This window comes from Oncorhynchus kisutch, linkage group LG3 (genome assembly GCF_002021735.2).
Source record: "Oncorhynchus kisutch isolate 150728-3 linkage group LG3, Okis_V2, whole genome shotgun sequence".
Taxonomy (NCBI): domain Eukaryota; kingdom Metazoa; phylum Chordata; class Actinopteri; order Salmoniformes; family Salmonidae; genus Oncorhynchus; species Oncorhynchus kisutch.
In genome coordinates this window covers 23,014,678-23,038,169 of record NC_034176.2, presented here as the reverse complement: position 1 = coordinate 23,038,169, position 23,492 = coordinate 23,014,678, and the positions used below count along the sequence as shown (strand labels likewise).

The following is a 23,492-nucleotide window of genomic DNA, read 5'->3' as shown; positions in this document are numbered from 1 at the left end:
CATCAATTATTTGAGGATTACAAGGTAAGCTCAACCTTGAATTAATTACTGCCATATATTTTGTATTATAAACAGTGGTTCGAGTCCTGAATGCTGATTAACTAGGTATGACAAAACATTTCTTGTTACTGCTCAAATTATGTTGGTAACCAATTTATATTAGCAATAAGGCACATTGGGGGTTTGTGGTATATGGCCAATATACCACGGCTAAGGGCTGTATTCAGGCACTCCATGTTGTGCATCAGAACAGCCCGTAGCTGTGGTATATTGACCTTATACCACACCCCCCCGTGCCTTATTGCATAACTAGCTACTATGTGTGATGTGAAAGATACTTATGGACTAAAGGAGCCTAACATCAATCCTTATAGTACAAGGACCTTAACATGTTCAGAGACTAATTGGCTCTGGCAGCCAAATACTCCATCTAACCGTGAAATCGATTCTCAGTTGCTGTATGGTTCTAGAAACAAAAACTCGTTGTCATATCACATCAAACTAATTTCCAAATGCAAAATATACACTTACTGTACACTTTTTTTTTTTAACAGTTGGAGCTGACTGTATTTTTCGGTGACAACACGTCTGTGGTGTCTGGTGTCTGTGGTGGTTTACACACAGGTGTTCAGAGATGCAGATAGCTAACATGGAACTGGCCATGTGGGAGCCCTAACCCTATAAAGGTTTGTTGTAATTTAACCTTTTATTGTATTATTTATTGCTGATATGAAAGATAAAGCAGGGTGTGAATTACAGTGGGGGATCAGCTTCCCTGAATGAGTGGCAGGTAGCCTAGTGGATAGAGCGTTGGGCCAGGAACTGAAAGGTTGTTAGATCGAATCCCCGAGCTGACAAGGTAAAAAATCTGTCGTTCTGCCCCTTGACAAGGCAGTTAACCCACTGCTCGTAGGCCGTCATTGTAAATAACAATTTGTTCTTAACTGACTTGCCTAGTTAAATAAAAAATGTAATTAGACATTAGCTCCCCTAAATGCAACAAAAGTCAAACTTTGGGGGGGCTCTAAATAATGCTAATTTATCCATTCAATTTGTTTAAAATGCATTGGTAAATGTGTTTTACATTTGATCAATATGAAAATTAAAGCTTCCAAATGAAACATTTATTTCTACGTGGCTGCACATACCGTCTCCCTGTCCACTGCGCTGTCCACTCAGTAGTGCTGAATTTGGCCTCAGCTAACCTCCTTTAAAAGCATAGATTTTCCTTTGAACACTGAATGAAAATATAAAAGTAACAATTTCAAAGATTTTACTGAGTTACAGTTCATATAAGGAAATTATTAAATGAAAATAAATTAACCAACTCAAATTGTATTAGTCACATGCGCCAAATACAACAGGTGTAGACCTTACAGTGAATTGCTTATTTACAAGCCCCTAACCAACAATTCAGTTTAAAAAATAGTATAAGAAATTATCTCCTTTGTCTTGATCACGTTGAGGGAGAGGTTTTTGTAAAAAGTCGTTTTAAGTGCAGCAGTAAAATAACAATGGCAAGACTATATACACAGGGGGTAGCGGTACAGAGGCAATTTGCGGGGGCATCGGTTAGTCGAGGTAATTGAGGTAATATGTACATGTAGAAGCAGCGGTGTAAAAGGGGGGGGGGCATTAATTAGATGTTCAGGAATCTTATGGCTTGGGGGTAGAAGCTGTTTAGAAGCCTCTTGGACCTAGACTTGGTGCTCTGGTTCCGCTTCCCGTGCGGTAGCAGAGAGAACAGTTTATTACTAGGGTGGCTGGATTTTTTTAGGGCCTTCCTCTGATACCGCCTGGTATAGAGGTCCTGGATGGCAGGAAGCTTGGCCCCAATGATGTACTGGGCCGTACGCACTACCCTCTGTAGTGCCTTGGGGTCGGAAGCCGAGCAGTTGCCATACCAGGCAATGATGCAAACAGTTAGGATGCTCTCGATGGTGCAACTGTAGAACTTTTTGAGGATCTGAGGACCCATGCCAAATCTTTTCAGTCTCCTGAGGAGGAATAGGTTTTGTCTTGCCCACTTCATGACTGTCTTTGTGTGCTTGGACCATGTTAGGTTGTTGGTGATGTGGACACCAAGGAACTTGAAGCTCTCAACCTGCTCCACTACAGCCTCGATGAGAATGGGGGTGTGCTCGGTCCTCCTTTTCCTGTAGTCCACAATCATCTCCTTTGTCTTGATCACGTTGAGGGAGAGGTTTTTGTCCTGGCACCACACGGCCAGGTCTTTGACCTCCCTATAGGCTATCTCGACATTGTGTCATCTGCAAACTTAATGATGGTGTTGTAGTCGTGCCTGGCCGTGCAGTCATGAGTGAACAGGGAGTACAGGAGGGGATTGAGCACGCACCCCTGAGGGGCCCCTGTGTTGAGGATCAGTGTGGCGGATATGTTGTTACGTACCATTACCACCTGGGGGTGGCCCATCAGGAAGTCCAGGATCCAGGTGCAGAGGGAGGTGTCTAGTCCCAGGGTCCTTAGCTTATTGATGAACTTTGAGGGCACTGTGGTGTTGAATGCTGAGCTGTAGTCAATGAATAGCATTCTCGCATAGGTGTTCCTTTTGTGCAGGTGAGAAAGGGTAGTGTGGAGTGCAATAGAGATTGCATCATCTGTGGATCTGTTAGGGCAGTATGCAAATTTGAGTGGGTCTAGGGTTTCTTGGATAATGGTGTTGCTGTGAGCCATGACCAGCCTTTCAAAGCACTTCATGGCTACAGACGTGAGTGCTACGGGTAGGTAGTGATTTAGGCAGATTACCTTAGTGTTCTTGGGCACAAGGACTATGGTGGTCTGCTTAAAACATGTTGGTATTACAGACTCGGACAGGGAGAGGTTGAAAATGTCAGCGAAGAAACTTGCCAGTTGGTCAGCGCACGCTCGCAGTACACATCCTGGTAATCTGTCTGGCCCTGCGGCCTTGTGAATGTTGACCTGTTTAAAGGTCTTATTCACAGCGGCTGCGGAGAGCGTGATCACACAGTCGTCCGGAACTGCTGGTGCTCTCATGAATGTTTCAGTGTTATTTGCCTTGAAGCGAGCATAGAAGTAGTTTTGCTCGTCTGGTAGGCTTGTGTCACTGGGCAGCTCTCGGCTGTGTTTCCCTTTTGTAGTCTAATGGTTTGCAAACCCTGCCGCATCCAACGAGCGTCGGAGCCGGTGTAGTATGATTCGGTCTTAGTCCTGTATTGACACTTTGCTTGTTTGATGGTTCGTCGGAGGGCATAGCGGGATTTCTTATAAGCTTCCGGGTTAGAGTCCCACTCCTTGAAAGCGGCAGCTCTAGCCTTTAGCTCAGTGCGGATGTTGCCTGTAATCCATGGCTTCTGGTTGGGGTACGGTCACTGTGGGGACGACGTCAACAATGCACTTATTGATGAAGCCAATGACTGATGTGGTGCACTCCTCAATGCCATAGGAAGAATCCTGGAACATATTCCAGTCTGTGCTAGCAAAACAGTCCTGTAGCTTATCATCTGCTTCATCTGACCACTTTTTATTGATCTAGTCACTGGTGCTTCTTTAATTTTTGCTTGTAAGCAGGAATCAGGAGGATGGAATTATGGTCAGATTTGTCAAATGGAGAGTGAGGGAGAGATTTGTACGCGTCTCTGTGTGTGGAGTAAAGGTGGTCCAGAGTTATTTTCCCTCTGGTTGCACATTTAACATGCTGACAGAAATTTGGTGAAACAGATTTAAGTTTCCCTGCAATAATGTCCCCGGCCACTAGGAGCGCCGCCTCTGGTTAAGCGTTTTCCTGTTTGCTTATGGCGGAATACAGCTCATTGAGTGCGGTCTTAGTGCCAGCATCGGTCTGTGGTGGTATGTAGACAGCTACGGAAAATACAGATTGAAACTCTAGGTAGATAGTGTGGTCTACAGCTTATCATGAGATACTCTACCTCAGGCGAGCAAAACCTAGAAATTTCCGTAGATATCATGTACCAGCTGTTTACATATATGCATAGTCCGCCACCCCTTTTTTTACCAGATGCCGTTGTTCTATCATGCCGATACAGCGTATAACCAGCCAGCTGTATGTTGATAATGTTTTCGATCACCCACAACTCCGTGAAGCATAAGATATTACAGTTTATAATGTCCCATTGGTAGGTTAATCTTCCTCGTAGATCGTCAATTTTATTTTCCAATGGTTAGCTAGTAGAACGGAAGGCAGGGGGGATTTTATTAGATCGCCTACAAATTCTCAGAAAGCAGCCCGACCTCTGTCCTCTTTCTCTGTTGTCGCTTCACGCAAATGACAGGGATTTGGGCCCGTTCCCGGGAAAGCAGTATGTCATTCAATTTGGGCTCGTCAGGCTCATTAAAGGAAAAAGCCTCTGCCATTTCGTGCTGAGTAATCGCTGTTCTGATGTCCAGAAGTTATTTTCGGTCATAAGAGACAGTAGCAGCAACATTATGTGCAAAATAAGTTACAAATAACGCAAAAAAACAACAACATAAAAACACAATTGGTTAGGAGCACGTAAAATATCAGCCATCTTCTCCGGCACCGTCAGGATATGTACACAATTCTTGGCAGCTGGAAATTAGGCCCAAATCTGGATTTCACATGACTGGGAACACAGATATGCATCTGTTGGTCACAGATACATTGGCTGTGCGAAGTTGCTGGATATTGGCAGGAACTGGGACACGCAGTTGTACACATTGATCCAGAGCATCCCAACATGCTCAGTGGGTGACATGTCTGGTGATTGTGCAGGCCATTAAATAACTGGGACATTTTCAGGTTCCAGGAATTGTGCACAGATCCTTGCAACATAGGACCATGCATTATCATGGATGTGAAGTTCCTGGATGGGCGTGGTTACACGTGGTCTGCAGTTGTCAGGCCCGGTTGGACGTACTGAAAAATTCTCTAAAACGACATTCAATTTTCTGGCAACATCTCTGGTGGACATTCCTGCAGTCAGCATGCTGATTGCACGCTCCCTCAAAACTTTAGACATCTGTGGCATTGTGTTATGTGACAAAACTGCACATTTTATAGTGGCCTTTGATTGTCCCCAGCACAAGGTGCACCTGTGTAATGATCATGCTGTTTAATCAGCTTCTATATATGCCACACCTGTCAGTTGACTGGATTAACTTGGCAAAGGAGAAATGCTCACTAACAGGGATGTAAGCAAATTTGTGCACAACATTTAAGAGAAATAACATTTTTGTACGTATGGAACATTCCTGGGATCTTTTATTTCAGCTTATGAAACATGGGACCAACACTTTACATGTTGCATTTATATTTTTGTTCAGTCAACATTTTCACCATTTGTTTGCAATGCGCCGTTGATAAAAATAGCCTTTATTGCAATGCTTTCGATTTATCCATTGATTTATCATTGTTTGCTTTTGTCAGTCAGCTGTTTAGAGGCTCATTGCTTTGTTTTTCTACTGTGCACATGTTTTGGTGTTGTCTGTGCCCAGAAGAAGTAGACCATTTATGTATCTGTATTATTTCCATAGTTACACTTAGATCCAGGAATCATACAGGTTTTAAGTTCAATGTTCTAATTAAATTGTTAAATAATTGATAATTATTAATAATTTAAAATAACAGGGTCATGCCATTAATGTAAGGGAAAAAATGTGGTGTTTTATGTTACAGGATCTGTGAAGACTCCAAGCATTCAACTCATGAATTATGGACAACTCATAAACTACGGCGGAAACATGGTTTGATTCAACTTGTGTATTATATTGAAAGAAGGCTACCTGTTCTGCGTGTGTTCATGGGTGCCTCTGCTGAGAGGGTAGGCTACCGGCAGTGGTGTAGGCCTAGTGGAGGGTAAACGCAACTAAACGCAGTTTACCTACCATTTTCATAACATTTTATTGAAGGTTACCAAATCCCTTACATTAGTCTTAATATAACTGACTTTATTCACACAAAAAGTTGACTTTATTATTGAAATATTGCCACTTTAAACCACTCTTGACAGAACTGACTGGGTAGCATTAGCAGACAGACGAGGTGAAAAGGGGTCCCCAATTTTAAAGTCTGGTGGGCCTCGAAGTAGACATTTTCATTACTGCCACAAGGAGGTGCCAAAAATCCAGCAAAATCTTCGTCCAGCAGACTCTAACCCTCGCTCGGCAAAGAAGTCATCATGCTTTTCTGTCATCAAAGTTTCATAAATATGAAATTAATTATTTTAAAACGTATTTAAACAAGTTTAAATGTATTGAAAACCTGAAAAGTAATGGATGATTAAGTGTCAGAATCGATTACCTTATAAGGAAACTCAAATTGCGTAATGAGATGGAGTTGAAGGTGCACCTCGGAGAGGGAAGCGCGCATGTTTGAAATTGAAAAGTGTCACGACAGCGTTTGATAAAGAATAACATCAGCAGCTGCATTATAAGTGGGATGCACTGTTTAGCGCTACATCCCGAGGGGTTCGTGAGATTGTGACAGCCGGGTAAATGGCGTTCCTTGAGAAAGCAAGAAAATATTTATGTCATGGGACGTGCAGTATTATCATAAGGAGACGTATACTTGGAATACGGAGGAGAAATGAAGGGAGAGAGAGCGAGAGAGTCGGTTAAAAATAGCAGAAAAAAGGGAAATGGTTTGTTAAAGAAAATGGTAGCAATTGTAAGCAGAGTGCTAGGAAGACAGGAGGATACATGGAAGTGAATGAGGGCGAAGTATTGGAGGTGGTAGGTGTGGTGAAGTTCTCGGAGCCAGAGGCTTACACCGAGGGTCAGGATAAAGCGGAGTATGTGATAGTAGGAGTGAAGTTTTTGGAGAAAGTGGACCCTTGCTTTTTGGCTGATCTATTTGTGGTTTCAGGGTGGGTAAAAACATAGTCGGGTGCTGTGGAATCGGTGAGGGTAACCAGAAGTAGTCTTGTGATAATTGTTTGCTTGCTGGTCAGAGGGAGAAGGCGTGGCGGCGGCGGCGGGGGGGGGGATTGTTTTGCTCTCTTGAAATGACGTCATGGTTTGTATATAAACTGTTGCTCGTGGTAAAGTGGCAGCGCGCTCCGAGAATAAATTCTGTTACCTATTATTGAAAGACTGGTCTCCGTCTATTTTATGCAAACAATAATCTTACAAATTCTCATAAAATAGATTAAGGGTTTTCAATTAATGAAAACACATTGGCATCATTAAATTACAGTAACACAAACTAATGTCATACTTTCTAGGTCCATACCCAAACAGTTCGAACTACTAATTTTAAAAATTACTCTCTCCAGAAATAAGTCTCACTGTTGCCGCCTGCTACCGACCCCCCTCAGCTCCCAGCTGTGCCCTGGACACCATTTGTGAATTGATCGCCCCCCCATCTAGTTACAGAGTTTGTTCTGTTAGGTGACCTAAACTGGTATATGCTTAACACCCCGGCAGTCCTGCAATCTAAGCTAGATGCCCGCAATCTCACACAAATCATCAAGGAACCCACCAGGTACAACCCTAAATCTGTAAACAAGGGCACCCTCATAGACGTTATCCTGACCAACTGGCCCTCCAAATACACCTCCGCTGTCTTCAACCAGGATCTCAGCGATCACTGCCTCATTGCCTGTATCCGCTACAGGTCCGCAGTCAAACGACCACCCCTCATCACTGTCAAACGCTCCCTAAAACACTTCTGTGAGCAGGCCTTTCTAATCGACCTGGCCCGGGTATCCTGGAAGGATATTGACCTCATCCCGTCAGTTGAGGATGCCTGGTCATTCTTTAAAAGTAACTTCCTCACCATCTTAGATAAGCATGCTCCGTTCAAAAAATGCAGAACTAAGAACAGATATAGCCCTTGGTTCACTCCAGACCTGACTGCCCTCGACCAGCACAAAAACATCCTGTGGCGGACTGCAATAGCATCGAATAGTCCCCGCGATATGCAACTGTTCAGGGAAGTCAGGAACCAATACACGCAGTCAGTCAGGAAAGCAAAGGCCAGCATTTTCAAGCAGAAATTTGCATCCTGTAGCTCTAACTCCAAAAAGTTCTGGGACCCTGTAAAGTCCATGGAGAACAAGAGCACCTCCTCCCAGCTGCCCACTGCACTGAGGCTAGGTAACACGGTCACCACCGATAAATCCATGATAATCAAAAACTTCAACAAGCATTTCTCAATGGCTGGCCATGCCTTCCTCCTGGCTACTCCAACCTCGGCCAACAGCTCCCCCCCTGCAGCTACTCGCCCAAGCCTCCACAGCTTCTCCTTTACCCAAATCCTGATAGCAGATGTTCTGAAAGAGCTGCAAAACCTGGACCCGTACAAATCAGCTGGACTTGGCAATCTGGACCCTCTATTTCTGAAACTATCCGCCGCCATTGTCAAAACCCCTATTACCAGCCTGTTCAACCTCTCTTTCATATCATCTGAGATCCCCAAGGATTGGAAAGCTGCCGCAGTCATCCCCCTCTTCAAAGGGGGAGACACCCTGGACCCAAACTGTTACAGACCTATATCCATCCTGCCCTGCCTATCTAAGGTCTTTGAAAGCCAAGTCAACAAACAGATCACTGACCATCTCAAATCCCACCGTACCTTCTCCGCTGTGCAATCTGGTTTCCAAGCCGGTCACGGGTGCACCACGCTCAAGGTACTGAACGATATCATAACCGCCACCGATAAAAGACAGTACTGTGCAGCCGTCTTCATCGACCTGGCCAAGGCTTTCGACTCTGTCAATCACCATATTCTTATCGGCAGACTCAGTAGCCTCGGTTTTTCTAATTACTGCCTTCCCTGGTTCACCATTTACTTTGCAGACAGAGTTCAGTGTGTCAAATCGGAGGGCATGTTGTCCGGTCCTCTGGCAGTCTCTATGGGGGTGCCACAGGGTTCAATTCTCGGGCTGACTCTTTTCTCTGTATATATCAATGATGTTGCTCTTGCTGCGGGCGATTCCCTGATCCACCTCTACGCAGACGACACCATTCTGTATACTTCTGGCCCTTCCTTGGACACTGTGCTATCTAACCTCCCAACGAGCTTCAATGCCATACAACACTCCTTCCGTGGCCTCCAACTTAAACGCTAGTAAAACCAAATGCATGCTTTTCAACCGTTCGCTGCCTGCACCCGCATGCCCGACTAGCATCACCACCCTGGATGGTTCCGACCTAGAATATGTGGACATCTATAAGAACCTAGGTGTCTGGTAAGACTGTAAACTCTCCTTCCATACTCATATCAAACATCTCCAATCTAAAATCAAATCTAGAGTCGGCTTTCTATTCCGCAACAAAGCCTCCTTCACTCACGCCGCCAAACTTACCCTAGTAAAACTGACTATCCTACAGATCCTCGACTTTGGCGATGTCATCTACAAAATAGCTTCCAATACTCTACTCAGCAAACTGGATGCAGTTTATCAAAGTGCCATCCGTTTTGTTACTTAAGCACCTTATACCACCCACCACTGCGACCTGTATGCTCTAGTCGGCTGGCCCTCGCTACATATTCGTCGCCAGACCCACTGGCTCCAGGTCATCTACAAGTCCATGCTAGGTAAAGCTCTGCCTTATCTCAGTTCACTGGTCACGATGGCAACACTCACCCATAGCACACGCTCCAGCAGGTGTATCTCACTGATCATCCCTAAAGCCAGCACCTCCATTTGGCCGCCTTTCCTTCCAGTTCTCTGCTGCCTGTGACTGGAACGAATTGCAAAAATCGCTGAAGTTGGAGACTTTTATATCCCTCACCAACTTTAAACATCTGCTATCTGAGCAGCTAACCGATCGCTGCAGCTGTACATAGTCCATCGGTAAATAGCCCACCCAATTTACCTACCTCATCCCCATACTGTTTTTATTTATTTACTTTTCTGCTCTTTTGCACACCAGTATCTCTACCTGCACATGACCATCTGATCATTTATCACTCCAGTGTTAATCTGCAAAATTGTAATTATTCACCTACCTCCTCATGCCTTTTGCACACAATGTATGTAGACTCTTTTTTTCTACTGTTATTGACTTGTTTATTGTTTACTCCATGTGTAACTCTGTGTTGTTGTCTGTTCACACTGCTATGCTTTATCTTGGCCAGGTCGCAGTGGTAAATGAGAACTTGTTCTCAACTAGCCTACCTGGTTAAATAAAAAATAAAATAAATAAAAAGCTTATGGGCATGTGGCAGCTGTGTGTAGGAGGGAGGTTCCTAGGTGTGATAAGTGTGCAGAAGGGCATGAGACAAAGGAATGTGTAGCATTGGAGAAAGTAGTGGTATGTGTTAATTGTAGGGGTGTCCATGGACTGGGGATCAGAAATGTCCTATGCGAGAGAGGCAGGTTGAGGTTTCCAGGCTTAGAGTAGTGCATAAATTGTCATGCTGAGGCAGTGAAGATGGGTGGTGTGAGTAGTAGATCTGTACCAGTAAAGAGGGATAGGCCAACAAGAGATATGTTTCGGTAAGAGTGGATTTTTAGCATTTATAGCAATGTTTATCAACTATACTGCAGGGATGGAACGTAAGTCGCAGAAAATTGAGGTTGTGGTGGTAGCTGCAGAGAGGTATTTGGGTGTGAGAGACTTGACATCCGAGGAGTTACAGGGTGTGTTAATTAAGTGATGTCCCATGCTTTCAGTTTGTTGGCATTATATGTTTTATTTAACCTTTAACAAGGCGAGTCAGTTAAGAACACATTCTTATTTACAATTGCGTCCTAACCCGGCCAAACCCGGACGCCGCTGGACCAATTGTGCGCCGCCCTATGGGACTCCCAATCACGGCCGGATGTGATTAGGCCTGGATTCTCATTAGGGACTGTCGTGTCTCCTTTTGCACTGAGATGCAGTGCCTTAGACCCCTAATCCACTTGGCACGAGGAAGGACTAAATCTATTAAAATAGTGGAGTAGGGTGGTATTATTATTATTATAACCTATAACCTGTTAGTGTAGTGTTTATGGTATGTGTTTATTTATTTGTCAAGCAAAGTATATAGTAGGTGGTAATGCAATATATTGGATGCCAGCCGCCGTGAAACCTCCTCGAAGAAGAAGTAATGAGATGGACGTCAGCAGTCACAAGACCACAACAGAGTAGATCACTCTGGCTCGCTCCCCCAGTCGCAGATGTGTATAATGTGGGCTGTTCTACAGGCACGATGGCTATGACAAACTTGGAACGTCTCTTGGGATCTGGATGTGTGATCTCCGTTGAATTACGGCACAGGCGTCACTAAATTTGCAAGAACTCTTCAGACTAAAGAATACACGTCTCGTCTGGGGGCGTTATCACATCAGCTTGCGCGCGGCTTTGTCTGTGCGTGGCTAATGTTATTGTCAGGCTATCTAGCTGACTAGTCCAAGCATCACAGTAGAAAGCTAGCAAGACAATATTGTGTGGTTACATCGGCGCTAAACTAGCTAGATTGGCGCTTTAGTAGGAGCTGGTGTGTATGTGATGTTCTCCGTACTTTCGTACGGTAGACTTGTTGCCAGAGCTGTTATTGGCGGACTCTCTCAAACGGATAGCGGTGACTACAGCCTGGTAACGGCAAGATGTGGGTTTGGGAAGGATTTTCGAAAAGGTATCTTGAAGAAAGGGATGTGCTATGGCGACGACGCTTGCTTTATTGCCCGACATAGATCTGCCGATGTTTTGGGTGAGTAACAAACTAATTTGGCAAAAAATACAACTATTCTGTAAAGTGATGATGTAACCTGTCAGGTTGTTTAGCTTGCTCGATAGCTAGCTAACAGGCCAGACAGTGCACATTTGCAGCTAGTTTGTAACCTTAGTATTGTATATTGTCAAACAATACAAATTAAAAACAGGGAAACAACCTTTTATTGTAATGACCGATGCGTTAACAACTATTCGCTTAGCTTCAAGCCAAGAAAATAATGTACTGCTTCAAGCCAAGAAAATAATGTACTGCTTCAAGCCAAGAAAATAATGTACTGCTTCAAGCCAATCATATTTTTTTTTTTTACTGCTTACTGGGTTATCTGCCATCATTGCCATCTCATTAGTATCAGCCTTGTTCTGCTCCCCTTTGAGGGGTCCTGGAAGTCAGAGTTGTAATGAGAGGGGGGCAGCCATAACCATTTATGGACACATTAAGAAATATATTAGACAGATGGAGAGTATTGGCAATTGTTTAGGACTTAAAATAAAATGTTATTTGTGACATGCTTTGTAAACAACAGGTGTAGACTAACAGTGAAATAGTTACTTACTGGCCAGTCCCAATAATACAAAGAGAAAAATAAATACACAATGAGTAAAGATAACTTGGCTATATAAAGTACCGATTCAATGTTTGAGGTAATTGAGGTAGATGCAGTGCATTCGGAAAGTATTCAGACCCCTTGATTTTTTCCCCACATTTTGTTACGTTACAGCCTTATTCTAAAATGGATTAAATAAATAAATCCTTAGTCTACACAACACCTTTTCCAGCGATTACAGCCTTGAGTCTTCTTGGGTATGACGCTACAAGTTTGGCACACCTGTATTTGGAGTTTCTCCCATTATTCTCTGCAGATCTTCAGGTTGGATGGGGAACATCGCTGCACAGCTTTTTTTGTGATCAGGGTCAAGTCTGGGCTCTGGCTAGGCCACTCTAGGACATTCTGAGACTTATCCCGAAGCCACTCCTGTGTTATCTTGGCTGTGTGCTTAGGGTCTTTGTCCTATTGGACGGTAAACCGTCACCCCAGTCTGAGGTCCTGAGCACTCTGGAGCAGGTTTTCATCAAGGATCTTTGTACTTTGCTTTATTCATCTTTCCCTAGATCCTAACCAGTCTTCCAGTCCCTGCCACTGAAACATCCCCACAGCATGATGCTGCCACCAACATCCTTCACTGTAGTGATTGTGCCAGGTTTCCTCCAGACATGATGCTTGGCATTCAGGCCAAAGAGTTGTTATGTGAAGGATGTTATGTGCCTTTTACTGAGTAGTGGCTTCTGTCTGGCCACTCTACCATAAATGCCTGATTGGCAGAGTACTGCTGAGATGGTTGTCCTTATGGACAGAGGAACTCTGGAGCTGTCAGTGACCATCTGGTACTTGATCACCTCCCTGACCAAGATCTGTACCTCAACGCAATCCAGATCAGTACCTCGACGCAATCTTGTCTCAGAGCTCTACGGACAATTCCTTCGACCTCATGGCTTGGTTTTTGCTCTGACATGCACTGTCAGCTGTGGGACATTATATAGACAGGTGTGCCTTTCCAAATCATGGCCGATCAATTGAATTTACCATAGGTGAACTCCAATCAATGGAAACAGGATGCACCTGAGCTCAATTTCGAGTTTTATAGCAAAGGGTCTAAATACCTATGTAAATGAGCTATTATTATTATTTTTTTTATAAATTTGCAAAAGAAATCTAAACCTGTTTTTGCTTTATTAATGGGGTATTGTGTGTAGATTGAGTATTTTTTTTAAATGTAATCCATTTTAGAATAAGGCTGTAATGTGGACAACGTCAAGGGGTCTGAATACTTTCCGAATGCACTATATGTACACACATTGAGTGTACAAAACATTGAACACCTGCTCTTTCCTGGAGATGAAAGCTATGATCCCTTATTGATATTGCCTGTTAAATCCACTTTAATCAGTGTAGATGAAGGGGAGACAGGTTAAATAATGATTTTTAAACCTTTTGCCTTAGACATGGATTGTGTATGTGCCATTCAGAGGGTGAGAGGGCAAGATTAAATATTTAACTGCCTTTGAGGGGTGTGGTGCCAGGTGCACCTGTTTGAGTGTGTCTAAGAATTGCAACGTTGCTGGGTTTTTAACACTCAAGTTTCCCGTGTGTATCAAGAATAGTCCACCACCCAAATGACATCCAGCAAACTTGGTTCAACATGTGGGTAGCATTGGGGTCAACATGGGCCAGCATCCCTGTGGAATGCTTTTGACACCTTGTAGAGTCTATGCCCAGACAAATTGAGGCTGTTCTGGGTGCAACTCAATAGTAGGAAGGCGTTCTTAATGTTTTGTACACTGTGTATAACTAGGAATAGTGACTAGGCAACATGATGGATAATAAACAGTAGCAGCAGCGTATGTGATGAATAAAGAAAATAAAAAGAATAGTCCGGGTAGCTATTTGGTCAACTTTGAAACTATTTAGCAGGTAGAATCTGTTCAGGGTGCTGTTGGTTCCAGACTTTGTGCGTTAGTAGTGCTTGCCGTGCGGTAGTAGAGAGAACAGTATGACTTGGGTGGCTGGAGTCTAACCATTTTTACGGCCTTCCTTTGACACATCCTGGCATAGAGGTCCTGGATGGCAGGGAGCTCAGCCCCAGTGATTTACTAGACTGTACGCACTACCCTCTAGCGCCTTGGGGTCGGATGCCAAGCGGTTGCCATACCAAGCGGTGATGCAGCCAGTCAAGATGCTCTCAATGGTGCAGCTGTAGAACTTGATGGATCCTTAGTCATGTGGACACCGAGGAACTTTAAGCTCTCAAACCACTCATCTACAGCCCGGCGACGTGAATGGGGGGGGGCTTCCTTTTCTCTCTTGCTTATTTAGTTTTTACTATGTAGGCTACAACCAGTCCATCTCAGACAGATTTGGTTTTTCATTCACACATTACCCCAGGCCACAATATATAGGGTGTACCTAACTGGTCCTGGACCTCAGGAGAACACTGTTACAAAACATTCATATATATACAGGTAAGTGCCAAAATAAAGCTAAAGTTCGACACCAAAGTCTACACCTCTTCGTCGGTGATTGGTCAACATGGGAGATTCTTCAATAAAGTATTTGTCATTCAACGGGTGACGACTCGTTTTCATGCATATGTTTATATTGAAAAATACTGCACCAAACATCTTAATGTAAAATTGCGCGACTAAAATCTTTTTGGCAATCAAATTCTGGCTATTTTGAGGAAGTATATAGTTGCTATGGTGTCTCAATGGACAAACAGTACTATTGCTGCGTGTCTTCTCATTTTTCAAGGAAGGTCTTTTTAAGTGAGTATGCAAACACACTCGTTAAAGTTCGACTAGGCGCCAGGCGAGCTGAAGCATGCTGACGCCTTTTTAGGGTAATGTGTGTGTATCTCTCTCTCAGTTGAAGTCATAAGTATACATACACCTTAGCCAAATACATTTAAACTCAGTTTTTCACAATTCCTGACATTTAATCAGAGTGAAAATTCCATGTCTTAGGTCAGTTAGGATCACCACTTTTATTTTAAGAATGTGAAATGTCAGAATAATAATAGTTATTTTTTTTAGCATTAATTTCTTTCATCAGATTCCCAGTAGGTCAAGGTTTGCATACACTCAATTAGTATTTGGTAGCATTGCCTTTAAATTGTTTAACTTGGATCAAACGTTTCGGGTAGCCTTCCACAAGCTTCCCACAATAAGTTGGGTGAATTTTGGCCCATTCCTCCTGACAGAGCTGGTGTAACTGAGTTAGGTTGTAGGCCTTCTTGCTCGCACACGCTTTTTCAGTTCTGCCCACACATTTTCTATAGGATTGAGGTCAGGGCTTTGATGGCCACTCCAATACCTTGACTTTGTTGTCCTTAAGCCATTTTGCCACAACTTTGGAAGTATGCTTGGGATCATTGTCCATTTGGAAGACCCATTTGCGACCAAGCTTTAACTTCCTGACTGATGTCTTGAGATGTTGCTTCAATATATCTACATAATTTTCCTACCTCAGGATGCCATCTATTTTGTGAAGTGCACCAGTCCCTCCTGCAGCAAAGCACACCCTACAACATGATGCTGCCACCCCCGTTCTTCACGGTTGGGATGTTGTTGTTCGGCTACTTTTAACAATTTCCACAAACTTTAAAAAATATATATATTTAAAAAATCTAACATTTACTGGAAGAACTGTGCAGATACAAAGTTTGGTACCAGAATAAAACTGAGGGAGATTTTACTGTAATTCTGTTAGTTTTGCAAAATATATATATTTTTTTTTTCCTGGCATTTAAAACATTATTTTCAAAGTTTTCATTTACTTTGTCAATTGTTCAAAATAGTCATTGTGCATAGGGTTGTATTGGTTGTTGAACTTTGGTTTTAGTTTGGCATACATTTTAAAGGGAAGACATCGGCGTCTCCGCGTAATTCTGTAACCGTGGAATTGCCCCGGCCATAACAAAAGCCAGAAAATCCCCCTTGACTAGATAGAAAATCACCATCCACTTGAGGCTACATGTTGTTCTCTGTGTGGTTTGGGAAGTTGTGAGGCATGCCATGTCTCCTCGTTGTCACTACCGGTAGCCTCAGGTTGGCAGGGAGAGAATGAGGGAGAACCCTCCTTGTATGGTCACAGCAAGAGCCGATTTTTATAGTGTCTGGAAGCAGCTGGATAGACTTGCCTTTCTAGGAAAAACATGGACTGCCAGACTAACTTCTCACACTTTAGGCAGAGGGACATTTCAAATACCAGAGAAAACAAATGTTTCATGTTTTTATGAAGTGGGATAATGTGACCTCAAGCTAGTGTAGGGGCTTGTTGATAATGTAACTTGACAACTGCAGATAATGTCTAACTTCCAGTTTTGCATAGTTATCAGTAAAAGTTGTTTATGTACCAGACTGGCCAAATGATCCATGGAGATTATTCCAGGAAATAGGCCTGTTTGTCAAATTGACCATTCGTAATAATAAGCAGGTCAAATAAATGTTTATCTGAAGTGTCCCTTGTCTCATTCGGAGCGGCAGGTAGCCTAGTGGTTGGACTAGTAACTGGAAGGTTGCGAGATCGTATCCCCGAGCTGACAAGGTAAATATCTGTTGTGCTGCTCCTGAACAAGGCAGTTAACCCACTGTTCCTAGGCCGTCATTGTAAATAAGAATTTGTTCTAAACTGACTTGCCTAGTTAAATAAAGGTCAAATAAAAACAATTCTGAGAACTGTTATGCTGTATACTTGGTGCATTGTTTTGGTGTATGTGCCTATTGTTTCTCCCGTCACAGCTGCGTGACAACGTCTAGTTCTTGTTTCCGACCAATATGACCTCTTCCTTTTGTAGAAAACGTCTCAGCCAAGAAACTGTAGTCTTCTAGGAATGTCTTAGTCAGGAGTGTTAAGAATAATCATAATCCAATCCTGATTCTTTCCTATCCTGTGTTATCCTCTTTTTAACCAAACTGTTTGTGATCTCCTCAGGTGTTGCAGATGGAGTGGGGGGTTGGAGAGACTACGGGGTGGATCCATCCCAGTTTTCAGGGACCCTGATGAAGACGTGTGAGCGGCTGGTAAAGGAGGGACGCTTTGTTCCAGGCAACCCTGTGGGCGTCCTCACAAGCAGCTACTACGAGCTCCTACAGAACAAAGTGCCTCTGCTAGGTGATTAAAGCCAGCCCTTGAGGAACACTGTTTTGTGAACCTGGAGGCTGGTGCAAAAATAAATCACTAGTATCAGCCTCATGCTTACTAGATTAGGCATTTAAAGTAGAGCAGCGGTTTCCAAACTAGAGGTCACGACCCCATTTTCTCCTGATATGAAAATGGGGTTGTGGGAAAATTTCCAAAATCTGAACGAAAAAAATATACACTACCGTTCAAAGGTTTGGGGTCACTTAGAAATGGCCTTGTTTCTGAAAGAGAAGCAAAAATAAAGATCCTTTTTAAAATAACATCAAATTGATCAGAAATACAGTGTCGACATTGTTAATGTTGTAAATCACTATTGTAGCTGGAAATGGCAGATTATTTATGGAATATCTACATAGGCGTACAGATGCCCATTATCAGCAACCATCATTCCTGTGTACCAATGGCACGTTGTGTTAACTAATCAACGTTTATAATTTTAAAAGGCTAATTGATCATTAGAAAACACTTGCAATTATGTTAGCACAGTTAAACTGTTCTGATTTAAGAAGCAATACAACTGGCCTTCTTCAGACCAGTTGAGTATCTGGAGCTACAGCATTTGTGGGTTTGATTACAGGCTCAAAATGGCCAGAAACAAAGAAATGTCTTCTTAAACTTGTCAATCTATTCTTGTTCTGAGAAATGAAGGCTATTCCATGTGAGAAATTGCCAAGAAACTAAAGATCTCATACAACGCTGTGTACTACTCCCTTCACAGAACAGCTCAAACTGTCTCTAACCAGAATAGAAAGAGTGGGAGGCCCCGGTGCACAACTGAGCAAGAGGACAAGTACATTAGTGTCTAGTTTGAGAAACCGTCGCCTTACAAGTCCTCAACTGGCAGCTTCATTAAATAGTTCCCGCTAAACCCCAGTCTCAACGTCAACAGTAAAGAGGCAACTCTGGGATGCTCAGACGAGCCAATAAAAGATTAAGAGGGGCAAAAGAACAGATACTGGACAGAGGAAGATTGGAAAAAAGTGTCAAGGACAGATGAATCTAAGTTGGTGGAGGCAATGTGATGGTCTGGGGGTGCTTTGGTGGTGGTAAAGTGGGAAATGTGTACAGGGTAAAAGGGATCTTGAAGAAGGAAGGCTATCACTCCATTTTGCAATGCCATGCCATGCCATACCCTGTGGATGGCACTTAATTGGAGCCAATTTCCTCCTACAACAGGACAATGACCCAAAGGACAGCTCCCAACTTTGCAATAACTTTTTAGGGAAGAAGCAGTCAGTTGGTGTTCTGTCTGTAATGGAGTGGCCAGCACAGTCACAGGATGTCAACCCTATTGAGCTGTTGTGGGAACAGCTTGACTGTATGGTACGTACGAAGTGCCAATCCAACTTTTGAGAGGTGCTTCAGGAAGCATGGGGTGAAATCTCTTCAGATTACCTCAACATATTCATAACTAGACTGCCAAAGGTCTGCAAGGCTGTAATTGCTGCAAATGGAGGATTCTTTGACGAAAGCAAAGTTTGAAGGACACAATTATTTAAATTAAAAAACATTATTTATAACCTTGTCAACATCTTGACTATATTTCCTATTCATTTTGCAACTCATTTCATGTATGTTTTCATAGAAATGACCTTGTTTTCCAAGTGACCCCAAACTTTTGCACTGTAGTGTATATACAAAATAAAGATGGATAGCTCTATCATATCGTCTTTTTATATCATAATCATTGCATTGTGGATAACCTTAAATATACACTACCGGTCAACTTTTAGAACACCTACTCATTCAAAGGTTTTTCTTTATTTTTACTATTTTCTACATTGTAGAATAATAGTGGAGATGTTAAAACTATGAAATAACACATATGGAATCATGTAGTAAGCAAAAAAAAGTGTTTAAATATATATTTCAGTTTCTTCAAATAGCCACGCTTGGCATTTTCTCAACCAGATTTACCTGGAATTCTTTTCCAACCGTCTTGAAGGAGTTGCAACATATGCTGAGCACTTGTTGGCTGCTTCTCCTTCACTCTGCTGTCCGACTCATCCCAACCCATCCCCATTTGGTTGAGGTCGGGTGATTGTGGAGGCCAGGTCATCTGATGCAGCACTCCATTGCTCTTGTCCTTGGTCAAATAGCCCTTACACAGCCTGGAGGTGTGTTTTGGGTCATTGTCCTGTTGAAAAACAAATTATAGTCCCACTAAGCCCAAACCAGATGGGATGGCGTATTGCTGCAGAATGCTGTTGTAGCCATGTTGGTTAAGTGTGCCTTGAATTCTAAGAAAATCACAGACAGTGTCACCATCAAGCACCCCCACACCAGAACACCACCACCTCTATGCTTTACGCTGGGAAATACCCATATGGAGATCATCCGTTCACCCACGCCGCGTCTCACAAAGACCAAAAATCTCCAATTTGCACTCATCAGACCAAAGGACAGATTTCCACCGGTCTAATGTCCATTGCTCGTGTTTCTTGGCCCAAGCAAGTCTCTTCTTCTTATTGGTGTCCTTTAGTAGTGGTTTCCTTGCAGCAATTTGACCATGAAGGCCTGATTCACACAGTCTCCTCTGAACAGTTGATGTCTTACTTCAACTCTGTGAAGCATTTATTTGGGCTGCCAACTCCTAATGAACTTATCCTCTGCAGCAGAGGTAACTCTGGGTCTTCCATTCCTGTGGCGGTCCTCATGTAAGCCAGTTTCATCATAGTGCTTGATGGTTTTTGCGACTGCGCTAGAAAAGTACTTCAAATTTTCTGCAATGACTGACCTTCATGTCATAAAGAAATTATTGGATGTCGTTTCTCTTTGCTTATTTGAGCTGTTCTTGCTGTAATATGGACTTGGTATTTTACCAAATAGCCCTTCTGTATACCCCCCCTACTTTGTCACAACACAACTGATTGGCCCAAATGCATTAAGAAGGAAAGACACAAATAAACTTTTAACAAGGCACACCTGTTAATTGAAATGCATTCCAGGTGACTACCTCATTTAAGCTGGTTGAGAGTGCCAAGTGTGTGCTAAGCTGTCAAGGCAAAGGGTGGGTATTTGAAGATTCTCATAACACTTTCTTTTGCGCTTGACATAACACATCATCTATGATGTATCTACAATGTAGAGAAGAGTAAAAATGTAACTCTGTTCTAAAACTTATGACCGGTAGTGTAAATGAAAGATTATTCAAATCTAAAATGTATATAATTCAACTAGACAGCATCCTTGGATCATGGGAAAAGGCCGCACTTGACCATTGTATCCCTCTGCCATATGGAAGCATTGTATGATACACCGAGAGCAACTGGTGGCAAAAGAGCTGAGCACAGAACTGACATACTGCAGCAGGTAATTGATTGTAAACTACTGAAAAAAATATAAACCTAACATGCTACAATTTCAGAGATTGTACTTTGTTAGAGTTCATATAAGGAAATCAGACAATTGAAATAAATAATTTAGGCTCTAATCTATGGATTTCACATGACTGGGACGCATACAGATATGCGTCTGTTGGTCACAGATACCTTTAAAAAAAGGTAGGGGCGTGGATCAGAAAACCAGTCAGTATCTGGTGTGACGCACTGCCTGAGGCAAATGGTGGTCACATTTCCTTTGCAAAGGTTTGATCAGCCTGTTGATTGTGGCCTATGGAATGTTGACCCACTCCTCTTCAATGGCTGTGAGAAGGTGCTGGATATTGGCAGGAACTGGAACACGCTGTTGTACACGTGGATCCAGAGCATCCCAAACATACTCAATAGGTGACATCTCTGGTGAGTATGCAGGCCATGGAAGAACTGGGATATTTTCATCTTCCAGGAATTGTATACAGATCCTTGCGACATGGGGCCGTGCATTATCATGCTGAAACATGAGGTGATGTCGGCAGATAAATGGCACAACAATGGGCCTCAGGATCTCGTCACGGTATCTCTGTGTATTCAAATTGCCATCGATAAAATGCAATTGTGTTCTTTGTCCATAGCTTATGTCTGCCCATACCATAACCACACCGCCACCATGGGGCACTCTGTTCACAACGTTGACATCAGCAAACTGCTGGCCCACGGTTGGACGTACTGCCAAATTCTCTATAATGACGTTGGAGGCGGCTTATGGTAGAGAAATTAACATAACATTCTCTGGCAACAGCTGTGGTGGACATTCCTGCAGTCAGCATGCCAATTGCACGTGCCCTCAACATCTGTGGCATTGTGTGACAAAACTGTGCATTTTTAGTGCCCTTTTATTGTACCCAGCACAAGGTGCACCTCCTGTAATGATGCTGTTTAATCAGCTTCTTGATATGCCACACTTGTCAGGTGGATGGATGATCTTGGCAAAGGAGAAATGCTCACTAACAGGGATGTAAACAACATTGTGCACAACATTTGAGAGAAATAAGCTTTTTGTGCATGTGGGAAAAAAATCTTATTTCAGCTCATGAAACATGGGACCAATACTTTGCATGTTGTGGTTATATTTTTGTTCATTGTACATCAAACCACATCCACTGCACACAAGCCTGTTCTCATATCTCCACATATTTTTGCAATCAGAGTATGATAATGTTCTATTTCACATGGAGGCTTGGTGGTTATCAAGGGGGAGTGTTGGAAATATTTTTTTTGTATTGAGAGAGGAATGGTTGTCATTCACAATGACAACAGTTCATAAAGAAATCATTCACAAACAAAAAGCCTTGGCTTTCTGTGTAATTAGAAGGAATATTTAGGAAACTGAACGCAAGCATGTAGGGGAAATACAAAAACATTCTACAGATAAGTAACCGAATCAGTGGTTTGAGGAACGAATTCTTCTTATTGGAGAGTCTTTCAAAAGCGAATGATGCCCCCTTCCCTCGGCTGTGCGTGTTTCTAACAGAAAACAGCATTAGTAAGTGTCCCACTTGAGTAATGACTGCTCACCTCCAACGCTTGGAAGACCACTTTGGAACCTACTTCCCAATATGTTTGGCTGTGATCCTGGCTCGGTAGACATGCCAGTAAGTGAAATCGAACAGCTGATTGAGCTGTCATGTGACCGAATGGATTCAGGGATCACTACGGAGGAGTTTTGGTTCCTTACTCCAAGGGAATACCCTGCTGTCTCTCTTTGAGAATTAATGCAGCGTTCAAAACAACTGGGGGGGGAACATTTTGAAGTCAACCAACTCGGAATTCCAACTCGTGAACAGCAGACATGATCACTGACGTCATGATTTGACCTTGTATTTTTCAGAGGTCCCAGTTGTCTTGAAAGCACCATCAGTGCTCTCGTCTTAAAACCAAATATCGTTCCAGGCTGGATGTTACAGCAGAGATGAGGTGCGCGCTGTCAGCCACGCCCCCTGACTTTGAGAAACTCCAACGCGACATGCATCAAGCCACACCCATCTCATTAGTGGTGGTGAGAAGATACATTTTGAATGTTTTTCAATTGACTACCATAGCCCCAAATAAAAAAGTTAACATTGGCTGTTAAGTACATTTCTTTCACATTTGGGATCGCAAGAATTTTCAGATATCAAAATGGTGTCGTGGGCCTAAAGTTTTGGAACCACTGCAGTAGAGGGAACAGTCATGGGATGGGCTGTTATTTTCGGTCTGTGTGGTTAGATTAAGTGGCATGGGGCGCTGCTATTTAGATAGGATATTTGCATCATGAGTCAGACAGCTGCTGCATGCCTCTTACTATTTTTGTTGTTACTATGTAAAGACTAGTAGCCTATTCCTACTACCTGCAACTCCGTTCCAGAATCTCATCTTGATCAGTGCTTTGCTAGAATGAAGCAGGTAGAAACATGTGGGGGAAAGAACTGCGTAAGGAGTCCAGAACGGTCTGTCTCGGTCTGTACTTTTTCATCCCATGTCGCATGTAGAAGACAAAAACAAGTTGGTGTTGTATTTTTCAATTGCGGTCATGAGGCCAACAGTAATTGTATTACTATTGGAAAAACATTCAAGAACGGGAGTGAGAGTCAGAGCGTGAGGGGGTTGTAGGAGCACATTCTGGTGGTCCAAACTAGATGACTCCTTAGCAGGGTGTGGCTGCACACAGAGCCATGTTTTCGCCAGTTCGGTTTACTTTTATGTTTCCTTCAATTTTATCCTTCCAAGGCCTCCCGAGTGGTGCAGTGGTGTAGGGCAGTGCTAGCTGTGCCACTAGAGATTCTGGGTTCAAGTCCAGGCTCTGTCGCAG

At 43.0% G+C, this 23,492-nt stretch overlaps 1 protein-coding gene across 1 annotated transcript in view; it reads left to right on the top strand.

Moving 5' to 3' along the window:
* The first annotated feature begins 10,713 nt into the window (after positions 1 to 10,713).
* Positions 10,714 to 23,492, top strand: part of LOC109878250 (protein phosphatase PTC7 homolog) — a 23,686-nt gene continuing 10,907 nt past the window's right edge. Inside the window, exons 1-2 of the mRNA XM_020470503.2 lie at positions 10,714 to 11,602; positions 17,115 to 17,294. Coding sequence (XP_020326092.1) covers positions 11,401 to 11,602; positions 17,115 to 17,294 — 382 coding nt within the window. The 5' untranslated portion in view covers positions 10,714 to 11,400. The remainder of the gene's footprint in view (positions 11,603 to 17,114; positions 17,295 to 23,492) is intronic.